This window comes from Narcine bancroftii, chromosome 8 (assembly GCF_036971445.1).
Source record: "Narcine bancroftii isolate sNarBan1 chromosome 8, sNarBan1.hap1, whole genome shotgun sequence".
Classification (NCBI taxonomy): Eukaryota; Metazoa; Chordata; class Chondrichthyes; order Torpediniformes; family Narcinidae; genus Narcine; species Narcine bancroftii.
Window position 1 is genome coordinate 18,882,368 of NC_091476.1, and position 14,044 is coordinate 18,896,411.

The window sequence follows — 14,044 nt, forward strand, 5'->3', positions numbered from 1 at the left end:
GTGATTTCCTGCCAAACTCACTGCTGGATATGCGTGAAAAAAAGCAAACCTTAAAACTTATCTTAACATTTAAGATATTTTGCTAGTGGTTTTCCATTTCTCCACCATTTATACAGCTTTGTGTAAATATCACTGGAACAGATGAAGCCCCCCCCAACCCCCCGCCCAGCACTCTTTAATTAGAAAGAATGCAGGGTGAAAGCTACTAACCTATTCATTATCTGGAGCAAACAAAGAACTAAGGCATTTAAAAAGGGATCAGGCAAGAAACATCAGAAACCTCATCCAAAATATTTGGCCGTATTATTAGCTGTTGAACCAATTGAGAGAGTAAGCAATAGACACTGGTTATGAAGAAATATCAGCACCAATAATTTACTTGCCTCCTTTTTGAATATTGAATTCGTGAATGGCTCATTCAGTCATAAATACTTCCATTAAGTTGATCACTGCTCTGGAGGGAATTTTGATGAAATCCAAGAGAGCAAACCTCATCCCCCCTCCCCCCCACCAAGAAAATAGCTAAAATGAAGGATCGCTGAAGACTGGTCTTTGTTGCACTGAGAGGAGCTAGTTAAATATTGCAGTATACACAAGATAGGAACAGTAGAGAGAAAAATAGAAATTGAAATGACAGTAGATCTACAGTGCAGATTTAACATGGGAAACAAATTTTAGGATGATGTACATTGAACGGATAGATTATGGAGCAAAACAGTTTTGAAATTAATTATCCTGTTGGATGCTGTGACTAGAAAAGAGTCAGTGAAAGTTGATTAGCTTCCTTCATTAATAACAATTTTGATCTTGCGTCAATAATTTCAACAAAATGTACCAAAACAAAGAATTACTTGTTACCCTGAGTTTCTTTACGAGGTTCATGTAAGCTCTCTTGTTCTCCTCCATACTACCCTGCGAGATGCTTGACATGTCCGCTGCCAGAGTTCCATTAACAAGCACACTGAGCATATCCAAGACTGTCGTGAACAGCTCACTAGGAGAGAAGAATTTTACTCTCAGAAATATTTTACAGCCAAATAATAAATACATTTTTATGGATCTCACAAGATGCATTTAGTGCCATTTATATAATTACTCGCTTCATGAATTTTCTTTCATACATGAGCTGAACATGATCACATTGGGTTTAAAGTATACCAAAATAGACGTCAATACTTCATACAATACAAGTAATTAAAATGCATACTTGTTTGATTGCATGTCAACTGTTCCACTGCTGATTATATCCAAGAGAAGGACAGCCCACTCGGTGGTCCCCTGTGTACTACGCTGGACAGTATCGAACATCCCACCCACCTAGGGAAAACAAACAAAAAAAAAATTGTATACAAATTCCAACTTTTGATAAAAATGTATGCACTCAAAACTATTACTATCAAGTGAGAAAGAAAAATAATCCACAGGGCAGCATTTGTGAAGAAGAAAACAACGCAGTAACTGTTTTGAATCAAAGATCCAGAAAAGTAGTCAAGAAAAGTTGATGGGGAGTTGTACTGAATGATAATTCCATTTCTCTCCTTCAAGAGGTACCTCAGCATTAATTGTCTAACACCCCCTGGCTGCTAGTTCAGCAACTTAGCTATTACACTTTTTTACTCCTGACATAATGAAACTTATGTCGAGATTGATTTAGATTCAACAAATGTGTAAAGAACTGGAATTGCCTTCAATAATTACACAATATGATTGATTTCTAATTTTCCTAAGAGCTAAGGTGAAGATCTTGACATCTGCATTGATGGAATTTGAGAGTTCTTCCAATGGAATCTTTATATGTCAGTGATGCATGGGCTTAAAGATTATTTTATATTGGGTGATCCCAGAATACATCTATACATCTTTCACTTGGGGCAAATATTCTTTGTTTATCCCCCAAAGCAGAGATATTTTTAAAATGTTTTTTTTTCCTTTTGGAAATTTTTGATCCAGAATCATTAAATTGCAACACTTTATGGTTCAGACAAAATACCAACCCAAAATAAAAGATTAAGCAGTATAATTGCTTATCTTAGGCTTTGAACAGAAAAACCTTAAAAATTGATATCACACAATTTAACATCTTTCTTTCCAGTAAATTACATAAATTGCAGAAATAAGATGACATGAAACAAAATGGGCAAGTTCTGTTGCAAGAAGGAAATAATGGCTAACAAGCATTCAGGAGAAAATGAATAAATAAGTCCTTTGCTCCAAATGACAAAACACTTGATTCTTTTCTCCATGAACAGTCCTTACAAGATTTAAACGAAGTTTAAGAGCTTCATGCATCATCTGTTTTGCTTTGCAGTCATCCTGGTACTGATCTTCACGCCAGTTTGTTACAATCTGAAAACAATTAAACGGCAAACTATTATATCTACTTGAGACGCAAATAGATTCTCAGTAACGTAGAGCCACATTTTCTGCCAAGATAGATCCTGATAACAGTGAAGTTTCATTCAATAATAACAAATTTGAACATTGGTGGAAATTAAATCAGTGCAAACAAAATTACTTTGCTGCTTTGCCCTCTGTGGGCATTTGTTTCAAGCAACAACAAAAAAAACTGCAACTTGGCTGAGATATACGATTTTGGAAATTGTGCAATATTTCCAGCAAAGGCGATCTTTGAAGAAGATCATCACCAAAGCGAGAGAGTATCTGAAGTAGTTCCAGGTCAAGATTCTAAAATTGTTGCAAACTCCATAGAAAGTGGTAAAAAATAAATGTTAACAAAGTGGTAGAGGGAGAGGAGTACGGACCCAAAGACAGCAGATGATAGGCGGATAAGAGAGGAAGGGCACAGCAGCAGGCAGGGGAAGGAGGGACAGCTCTGTGAAGAGAGAGGGAAGGGGTGAAGAACTCAGGGAAAAACAACAAAATGTATTGGGGAGATCTTATTCTCCAGCAAACTTCAGATGTGCACAGGGATCCTTGCTGTAGGCAACAAAATGATTGTACAGAACAATTCTATTTTATGAAAAGTATTCTTCAGACCACATTATCTCCAAAACTACAAATACAAGTATCATTCTGAATGTTACATTTCTTTGTATCTAAGATATGCACTAAAAATATAGGAGTGATTAACAAGTAGAAGAATTCTGGAAAGGAATCAATCCTTTCCCATTTCTAATTTTAAAAAAATTAAAAATGAGTTAATTAAGAGAAATATCCCGATGATGCAGCAAATGAACTAAATGGCACGGTATCAAGCTTCAGAGATCTCGAGACCTTAAAAATTTATTGAGTATCTAAAACATTTAAAATAGTATCTAAAAGATCTATATTTTAAGATATCTTTGGTAAACAGAGCAAGGGAGACATTTTTATAGAAAGTCATGTACACCGAGAACAAAAAGGGTAACAATGGAAAAAAAATAATCAGTTTCCTTAAGAATCTGGAGAAGCATTTTAGTGTGGAGCCTGAGGAGATGGGGAAAATCTGAAATAAATAATTTGTAAATGTATTTACTGTGGAGCAATATCAGCAAGAATGTGTGGGGAGGTAGGCATCTAAAGATAGTTAGGGTATATCTGTATTAGTAGTGAAGATGTGGATAAATCTTCAGGTCCAGACCAGGTTTATCCCAGAGCATTGTGGGAAGACAGTTTGGAAATGGTTGGGGTCTTGACAGAGAAACTCAGCAGGTAAAATACTGTGTAATTTTTTTAGCAAAGATAAAAATACATAACCAACATTATGGGCTTGAGCTCTTTATCAAGGTATGGAAAAATGTCAGCAGGCACCTTAACAAAAGGGTAGAGGGAGAGAAGTACAAACCCAAAGACAGGAGATGATAGGTGGATAAGAGAGGGAGGGCACAGCAGCAAGCAGGGGCAGGAGGGATAGCTCTGTGAAGAGAGAGGGAAGGGGTGAAGAACTCAGGGAAAGACAACAAAAGGAAAAAGGAGGGAGAATGGAGAATAGGTTAGAAGAAAATGGAGAAGTTGATGTTAATGCTACCCGGATGGAGGGTGCCCAGTTGAAAAATCAGGTATTGTTCCTTCATTTTTCAGGTGCTCTTGGTGGGATAGAACATGAAGCCATGGAAAGACATACGAATATGGGAGTGGGACCCAGAATTGAAGTGGTTGGCCACTAGGTGATGCGGACAGAGCAAAGGTGCTAAGCGAAGCAATCTCCCAATCTGTGCCCAGTCTCTCCAATGTACAGAAAAACACAAAGAGAGCATCGGATGCAGTAGATCACTCCCAGGGATACACAAGTGAAGTGTTGCTTCACTTGAAAGGAGCGTTTGGGGCTACAAATGGTGGTGAGGAAAGAGGTGTAGGCATAAGTGTGGAACTTCCTGCGGCCACAGGGGACGGTGCCTTTGCTCTGTCTGCATCGATGACAAAGATCTCCCAGTGGCCAACCATTTCAATTCTGCATCTAACTCCATGGCCTCATGTACTATCCTACAAAGACCATCCATAAATTGGAGAACAAATTTTCTGTCTGGGCATTAACAGGCTTCTCTGGTTTCTGCTGACATACTCTCCATTTTCCCTCCGTTCCCTTTGGCTTCTTTCCCTTACCACTTCATTCCCTTCTCTCCCTATTCAGAGCTATACCTCCTCCTCCTGCTTGCTGCTGTGTCAACCCCCACATCCCCCCCTCCCCACTTAGCCACCTATTTCTTCTTTCCTTTGGATTCGTACTCTTCCCCAAACCCCTCCCCTCTACCATTTTGTTCAGGCACCTTCCAACACTTTTCCATACTTTGATTAAGGGCTTAAGCCCGAAACATTGGTTACGTACCTTTATCTTTGTTAAAGGTGTTCTGAGTTTGTGAGGAAGGACAGGCAAGAGACAAAACAGAAATGTACCCTATTAGAAGGGTTGAAATGTGCTTATTAGGAGTAAAAGAGGATGGATCAGTATGTGGAATGACAACATTATGGCTGTTACAGAGACTTAGCTGGAGGAAGGGCAGGATTAGCTGATGCAGGTACCAGGGTTTAGGTTTTTTTTTTAAAAAGGGATAGGATGGGAGGTAAGATGGGAGAGTAGCATTATTGGTCAAGGAGAGTATCACATGTATAGAAAGGGAGGACACTGCAGAGGGAGTGTCTACTGAGACTGTGTGGGTGGAAATCAGAAATAAGAAGGGAGCAATCACTGTACTAGGAGTCATTTGTAAGGCCCCAAATAGCCCTCAGGACACTGAGGAGCAGCTAAACAGGCAGATTTAAGAATGGTGCAGGAAATACAGGACCGTAGTTATGGGTGATTTCAACTTCCCTAATATTAACTGGCACTTCCAGACTGCAAGAGGGATAGATGGGGCTGAATTTGTCAGGTGTGTTCAAGAAGAAATCATGACGCAGTATGTGGATCAGCTGAAGAGAGGAGAGGCCATACTGGATCTAATTCTACGTAATGAACCTTGTCAAATAGCGGACCTCTCGGTGGGGGAGCATTCTGGTGAGAGTGACCACAATTCCCTGAGCTTTAGCATAGCTATGGATAAGGATAAAAGCAGATAAAATGGGAAGAAAAACAGAGGGTTACGGGGTAGGAATGGTTTAATACTTTTTTAAAAATGGAATATATAGGTTGGCACAACATTGAGGGCCGAAGAACTTGTACTGTTTATAGTGTTCTATATTCTACAAAGTGCTCTGACCTGCTGAGTTTCTCCAGCATTGTGCTTTTACTTCAAACAATGGTGTCTGCAGACTTTCATGCTTTACTCCTTTCCTATATTTATTACAATTTTTTTCCTCAAGAATAGACTATTCTTAAGGAGTCACGTGATGGAGTAGTGGCCGGACGGTGAACTCCAGCCCTCTCCAGAAAAGTCGGGAAAAACAAGAGAAAACACAAAGGCACAGAAATAAAAGTTACAGAAAAGTGAGTATAAAGGTGGAAAGAAGATGGCGACAAAAAAAGAAAAGTCGAAAGCAACGGTAAGAAGAGAGGAAGAGAAGACAAAGGAGGAAAAAGGTGAAGGCCTTACCTGTCCGAAGAGGCCCGCTGCGGAGAGAGAAACCCGCTCCCTCAGGTCGGTAAATAATGGACTACAAAAATGGCTCGCAGAGCCGAACAAAAGTGCGCAACCGCGCATGCGCGAAGTTTCGCGCATGCGCGATGCGAATGAAAAAAAACACACCGACGGGAGGGGGGACCAGCTGGGGAGTCGATCTCCACAGCCGGCAACGACAGCTGCAGAACACCTGCAGCAAGAAGAGACCACAGAAGACAATAGAAACAAGATAGAAGAGGAGGAAAGGGCAGCAAAGAAACAACAGATGGCCAACCCAGAGGAAGAAGAAGAGGAAGAGTATGGTGAAATAGAAGAAGAAAAGAGAGGCAAGGTAAAGGATATACTTGCTCTTATTAGAGGATACATGGAATCATTTAGAGAATGGCAAACACAGGAATTTAAGGATTTAAGAAAAAGAATAAACAACACAGAAGAGAAAATAAATAAAATGGAGATGACCTTAACAGAAATGGGAAAGAAAATGGACAAGATGGAAGAGCGGGCAGTAGCAGCAGAAATGGAGGTAGAAGACTTAAAAAAGAAATTGGAGGAATCTAATAAAAAAACTAAAGAGACACAAGAACTACTAGCTCAAAAAATAGATACAATGGAAAACCATAACAGAAGAAATAACATAAAGATAGTGGGCCTTAAGGAAGATGAAGAAGGCAAGAATATGAGGGAGTTTATAAAAGAGTGGATCCCTAAGACCCTAGGATGTCCAGAACTACAGCATGAAATGGAAATAGAAAGGGCACATAGAGTATTGGCCTCTAAACCACAACCACAACAAAAACCAAGATCTATTGTAGTAAAATTCCTAAGATATACTACAAGAGAAAAGGTACTGGAGAAGACAATGGAAAAAGTAAGAGAGGGCAACAAACCACTGGAGTATAAAGGACAAAAAATCTTCATTTATCCAGATATAAGTTTTGAACTCCTAAAGAAGAGAAAAGAGTTCAATACAGCAAAGGCGATTTTATGGAAGAAAGGGTATAAATTTATACTAAAGCATCCAGCGGTATTGAAAATATTTATTCCAGGACAACAAAACAGACTACTCGCGGATCCAGAAGAAGCACGAAAATTTGCAGAACAATTACAAAAATAGACTGAGGGAGGAAGACGGGTAATGAGAGTTAAAATGATCACGACTGATATGTATGTGGGTAAAGACAAAAATAGACTGAGGGATGAAGACGGGTAATGAGAGTAAAAATGATCACGATTGATATGTATGCAGGTAAAGAGGTATAAGAGTGAATAGAGACAATGAGCATACATGAATGTATCTGTACTTAGAGGAAAATATGGATAGTATAGACAAGAATTAATAAGGGAAGGTAATGGAATAGAGAGAATAAGGAGGGAATTAAAAGAGGGACCTTTGTGACATATGAAAAGTGAAATCTTATCTGGGGGAGGCGGGGTGGGGGGAAATAGCGGTCACTGCAAAATCAGTTGACGCTTGCGAGTGGATTCGCAAATCCAAATGGAGAGGGGAGATGTGGTTGTCCGACAAGGGATAAAGGACAACTCAGGAGGTGAAGGGGAGATTGGGGATAAATAAGATAGAAATAGGAGAATAAGGAAAATGTTAGATGTTGTAGGAATGTTGTCTTATAAAGAGTTGAAAATAAGAAAACAGAAATGGAAAAGGAGGAAAGGTAATGATGGAAAAACGGAAAGAGAAGATAAACAAAATATAAAATGGCTACGCTGAACTATATGTCTTTAAATATTAATGGAATACATAACCAAATTAAAAGGAAGAAACTACCAAATTTAAATGAATAAATGTATTCCATTAGAAAAAATAACATATTGGTTAAGAAATAACATTGAAATATTCGAACAAGTATAGGAGCCTTACATTAAATACAATAGCGAAAACCTACCGGGGACAAACATTACCTAAGTTGATGGAAGGAGAAGGAAAGAAAAGAATGGACTCAGTAGAATTTCTGGTGTAATTTGGTTGAATGACAACATTGTCTGACTGGCTTAATGCAACCTAGATTGTATACCTAAAATGGATGAGAGGGGGGGGTGGGGGGGTGGTTTGGGAGGAAAGGGGGGGGGGGGAGAAAAAGTCACTGTATATGTGTGAAAAGAAATAGTGTATATCATGGCTAATGTGATTTATGGTGTGAAAAATAAAAAAAATTTAAAAAAAAAAAAAAAAAAAAAAAAAAAAAAAGAATAGACTATTCTTAATAAATTACTTTCAAAAAGTAAACCATTCAAAGTCTGTTCACACCCTTAGTTTTTGTATCTATATATTTCAATCACTGTACATTGTTACATTCATTTCTAGCAGCTTTGCTACATTGTGACACTTTGTCATTACTCCCCTTGTAGTTTGAGGGGCTTCTCCTCCACCTCAGCCTCTCAATGTCCAATAACAGAAGGCTCAAAATTGTGGTGCTTCTCCAATGACCTTGAACTGGCTGTACCAAGACTCAATGCTTCGCTCAGTATGCACTGCTGCAGCCTGGAATATGCCAGTAGGCTGCATTTTCTCATCAACACCTCTGTGTGCTAATCGACCAACAGGTTTCAGGCAGAACAACTCAGTGAAAGACGCTCTTCGATAGTCTTCAAGCAGTTCAGGGTGTCTAACTCTGTGTGCATCCCCAGGAACAGCCCATAAATCAGAGAGTCCTCTGACACACTGCTGGTGGGGATGAACTGTGACAAGGAGCCTTTCATCTTTTTCCGCATACACTTAGCGAATCTACAGTCTTCAAAGAGGTGGGCCACTCCACCAGAGTCATCTTGGGAACAATGTGTTTTGTGTGTGATGTTCTTGTCGTACAGGAAGGATCTGACTAGGAGGGTTCCTCTCACCATCAGCCAGGCCAAGTCTTGGTGCATGTTCGTGAGCACTGGCAATGAGGCATTCTACCAGATGACAGTCTGCTCAGGGAACCATCCCATCATGTCCAACCATGTTCTTGTCTCTCAGTGTTTGAAGGACATTGCATGCTGACCACTGCCTGATGGCCTTGTGGTCAAAGGTGTTTGTCTGGAAAAAAAAAACTTTTCTGCTAAGGGTAGGTAGTGTACCAAAGTCCAGCTGACTGGGACATTGCACAGAAATAGGGCCAGGCCCATTCTTCACAACACCTGGGACAGGTAGAACCTCAGCACATAGCAGCACTTGGTGCCATCGTGCTTTGGTTCCAGCCTCATATGAAGAGGGGGCAATAGGATGAGGACTTGGTTGGTTATGCCCTTGCTGCTGTTGTCTGGCAACTTGCACATGGCATCCTTTCAGACCCTTTCTATTTTGGATCCCCCATATGAACTGAAAGACTACTCTTGTCACCACCAGGTGGAGTAGTGGGGGATGGGTCACACCTGCACTGCTACACATAGGTACTGAGAGCACCTCACACCAGATTTTCCCTGTATTTGAGGAGTGCCCATAGATTCTGGCAGGTTTACATCCGTCCTGACCAATTTTGTTGCATGCCTCAGCCCCTCCACACCAGATCGCCAGCACTTTCAGGTAGTCAGATCTGACTATTAAGGGGATAGTGGGCCAGTCGGACAGGTTACCTGGTGCCTGATGCTGACTCAAAATGGCCACAGATGCTGGTCAGTCTGCTGACTTAACGTTTGAACAGAAGATGGCAATACCCTGCTTTGATCTGAGTGCCTCCACTGCCTGGCAACATCACTCCTCTTGCCCTCATCCTTCCTGATGGATTCAACACAGGATTCTATGCAGCATACATATAAGACTGGAAAGAGCAGGCAACCTTGCCAGACTCGAGGCTTGATGGGAAGCTATCTGTTTCCCATCCATTGATTTGGACTGTGCTACAGATGTCTGTTTATAACAAGGGGCATAGATAAAGTGAATAGTAACAGTCTATTTCCTAGATTATGTGAGGGCACAACCATAAAGTGGGGGGGGGGGGGGATTTTGAAGGGATATAAGGGGACAGAGGTGGGCATATGTAACAGCTGCCAAAGTGGTAGAGTTAGCTTCCCTCAAGCTAATGCAAGCAAGTGAGACAAAAGCAGATGGGCACATTATTCATCATGGACAAGCTGGGCCTGTTTCCATTTTGTAAGCCTCTATAACTTTGTATATTATTTTTATAGTCCTCTTCAATCTGAATGTACAAGTCAATTAAAAACAGAAATCCATTTAAAACAGATTCTTGTTTATTTCTACATAGAAGTTGAATTAAACTACTGACAATCGGTTATAATGGTAAAATAAAATCCGTGTCCAAATTCCTATTTGGGATTCAACAGATATTAAGTTTGTAGTTGGGCCCATTCTTACTTTTAAATTAAAATACTTAAAGGTTAAGAACATTAGAATGTTTTTAATTCCAGGGGATGACAAATGAATTGTTAAATCAAAGTGCTGCCTGTCCAAATACATGCAGTGTCTTTAAATCTAGGAGACAGGTTGGGAGCAGAGGCGGGGGGGCAGGGGGAAGAAGAGGAGAATTAAAATATGGTGATAAGATCATGTGGATGGACTTAATGTGGCAGAAAATTTGAAAGAAAAAAGTCATCACTTCACAAAATATTGATACAAATTTACAACTAATAATATTAATGGTTAATTACCTGTTGGACCTGGCTGTAAAGGGAAGTGAGAAGTCCTTCTCTTTGTTCATCTTGCCCTTTAAGGCATGTCAAAACCAAAGAAAGAAATGGCTGTTGACTCAACAGAGACATACTGGAGAGAAAAACAAAAGTTAAGAAAAAATACATAGTTGCCCACAAGTTGTCAACTGCTATTATTAGGTTAATTTAAAGAATTTAGGCCTGCACTATATATACATATATTAAAAAAAATCTGGGACTGAAAAGAGACAAAGGAGATGCGGGAATTGCGGTTTGGAGTTGGTGCAAATAGTCCTCAAAATCTCTTTGATAATCCCACAAGAGGAAGAAACAAGGAAACGAAAAATAAGTTCAGAGATCCAGATGAAATAATAGGTATCAAATAAAGTTTATTCGCAGTGAAAAAAAGAGTCTGAAATGCCTCAGAGGGTCAGACAGTGTCTGTGGCGAGAAATTGTCTGTCAATGTTTCAGGTCAGGACTTTTTCTATACTATTGTTGTTGATGGCAACAGCAAGAAAGAGTTTTGATGCATCTGCACATTGAGTGAAACACGAATGTCTACAGACCTGTGATTGTATTTGTGTATGACATTAACTCTCATTCACTCAGTTCAGACTGCAAGAAAGATGTAGAATATTGGAATGCCATTGAAGTGTACATTTTAAGGTTCATTTTATGAAAATACAAAGAACTATAAACCATACAATGCCACACCAAAAAGCAAATAGGTGGGTAAAGGCATAGTTCACTATTGTGAAGTTAGATTTATGGTGATTTACAGTCCACGATTAAGTGTGGATAAATCTTTACTTTTTTCAAAAATGGAGAAGGAAATAAAGAAAAATGATATGTCAAAAGTAATTCCAAAACTGGAAGGATGGATATCTAGGGTGGAGTGGGATGATATGGAGGAAGATTAAGTGCTTGATACCACCTAGTCTACCAAGATGCGTTATTTAGTTCAGTGATTCTAAAAGATCAATTCTTCATCAATACCAAAAGCCACTACATGGACCAAATCAGGTTGACTGATATACCAGTTTTAAATGCTCCTCCCCATACCACATTGTATCTCAGCTTCAACACACAATTGTGTATTTAAGTCTGCTAAGTCTGAATTCTAAAACTCCCTCCTTAATAGCAGCATGAAAGTACCTTTCCAAAACAGATACTTGCACATTAATGTGGTAAAATCAATCAATAAGACCAACAGGATATGGGGGTCAAAAATACTGGAATGCTAGCAATACCCCTAGATCCAGAAATGAGGAATAGGGACCCAATCTTTTGTTTGGCTGTAATTTCAAACATCCATCAATGCACTAGACAATATTTTTTTTCCCAATAAGTTTGCTTCATAAAAAAAAATTGGGGATTATGATAGACAACTTCAAACTAAACACAAAGGTCATTTCAGATTTGCTGCATCACGTAGAAAGTTGGAGACACATTAAATAAACTTTTATTGAATTTAGCTTCAAGCATCTACTCACCACAAATGTAGCAGAATGTATTGCAGCTATAGACATTGATTAAACATTTCTGCTGTACTGAATCTTCCTGAAGTCAATAAATGCTATTGTTATGTACACTCACTATGTTATTGCCTGAAGAACGTGCATCAACATGAATTCAACCTATATCAGTGTAATGCACAGCATCTGTATATGTAAGTTGCTTTTATAGCCTGTCTGTGTTATCCTGACTAAGCATGCCCTATCCTAAGACAACATTTTCATTTTCCCTACATTGAGTGCGTGCCCAGGTATGCTTGGAGTGACCAAAACAGCTTTCTTTGTTGGCAATATACTAGTAGACTTAAAATGACAGAAAAATCACAAAGTAGGTTATATCTAATTTTTTTTTTTTTAAAAAGGTGCCTTTTGTGATCAGCAGAACCCAAAAGTGTTCAGAAGGCAAATTTTGTTGTCATCCAGTGCAGCCTGAGGTATGGTGGTATATGACTTGCTACATCCAATGCCAGCTTCAATGGAACAGACCAGTAGATCAAAGCTCATTGACTCGACAGCAGAACATATTTCATTTGGTGAGTTAATGAGGGAAAATTGTAAACAAGAACAGCACTGAAACAAAACAATGCATTGCTGTTACTTCACACTAAAATCCACACTTACCTCTTCTGTTTTTGCCTATCCCGTTCTTTTCGTGAAGATGACCCAAGGTGTTGTCCTTTTTCCAATTCCTCACCAGCAGCTTTCAACACATGACCTTGGACTGATGTTGGCAATTTTGCGATTAATGGTGCTACTAACCAGACACCTGTCCGCTCTGATGAGCTGTTTGTAAAAATAAATGAGTATTGGAATAGTAGGAATATGCAATGCACAAATGTGGTCTCAGCATCTATAGTCTTTATTCATATCAAGAATAAAACTTTTTAAATTTAATTTTAAACCTAATCCCTTAACTGTATAATATGGCATTGTTGGAGAGAATGACATAACTTTAACGGCATCTGATCTGCATATATTAGCTTTTATTTCTCTTATGGCTAGGCGGGCAGTTTTACTCAGATGGAGGGACGCTGCTCCATCTATTCATGCTCAATGATTATGTGACGTCATGTCACGTTTAAACTTAGAGAAGATTAGATGGTCAATTTCCAATTTTAATTCAAAATTTCAAACACTATGGGGATCCTTTTTGATTTGATATGAAGGTAGAAGGTTTGACTAAGGAGGAATTGTCTTTTTTTGGCCAAACAGTTTCTTTCTTGCTAATGGGTTGAGATTTTAAAAAAAATTAATACAATGTAATTTGCTTGATTGAAATGTGGCCTACCTTGGATGAAATAATGTGATTTAACACATTAACGTATAATGTGATTTTTAACATATATCCTTATGTACTCTATTTTTTGATGTGAAATTTCAATGTTAATAAAAATATTGAAGAAGAAAGAAAGAATAAAACTTTTAAGAATTAGACCAAATCCTTTGGGCACAAGTTTTGCAAATATACTCCTGAGTGTAGGAAAGTGGCTGATCACAATGGCATGTAAAAAAAAACTTTCTCTCCTCCTTTAATACAACTTTTAAATCTAATTACCTCCTTAGTTGACTGAGTGTCAAATTTTCTCTGATAAAATATCCTGTGAAGCATTTGGGAAGCTTTATCATGTTAAACATGCTATAAGTGATTATAATTTGTTGCTGTTAACACTTCTACATTGGGTGATAACAAAAATCAAAGCTTGATCAATGTATCAGGTTCAGTGACTAGACAGGTACTCCCCAACTTGCGACCTTTACATTTCTACGCTGCGACTTCTTTACCCGCCTGATTAATTTGCCAATTCGCTGCACAGAATGAAGGGAGAATGGTTGGTCACACAGTGAGGATTTCAGGCATTAATTTCAATCAGGCAGCATTTGTAGAGAGAGATACAGAGTTAAAAGTGAGAATGAAGACCTTTCATCAGAATTATTA

At 38.8% G+C, this 14,044-nt stretch overlaps 1 protein-coding gene across 1 annotated transcript in view; it reads right to left on the reverse strand.

Moving 5' to 3' along the window:
• med12 (mediator complex subunit 12) overlaps positions 1-14,044 on the reverse strand; it is a 111,370-nt gene that overhangs the window by 31,902 nt on the left and 65,424 nt on the right. The window contains exons 30-34 of the mRNA XM_069893036.1: positions 12,730-12,891; positions 10,593-10,704; positions 2,257-2,346; positions 1,208-1,317; positions 859-994 (exon numbers count right to left, since the gene is read on the reverse strand). Of these exons, the coding sequence (XP_069749137.1) occupies positions 859-994; positions 1,208-1,317; positions 2,257-2,346; positions 10,593-10,704; positions 12,730-12,891 (610 nt within the window). The remainder of the gene's footprint in view (positions 1-858; positions 995-1,207; positions 1,318-2,256; positions 2,347-10,592; positions 10,705-12,729; positions 12,892-14,044) is intronic.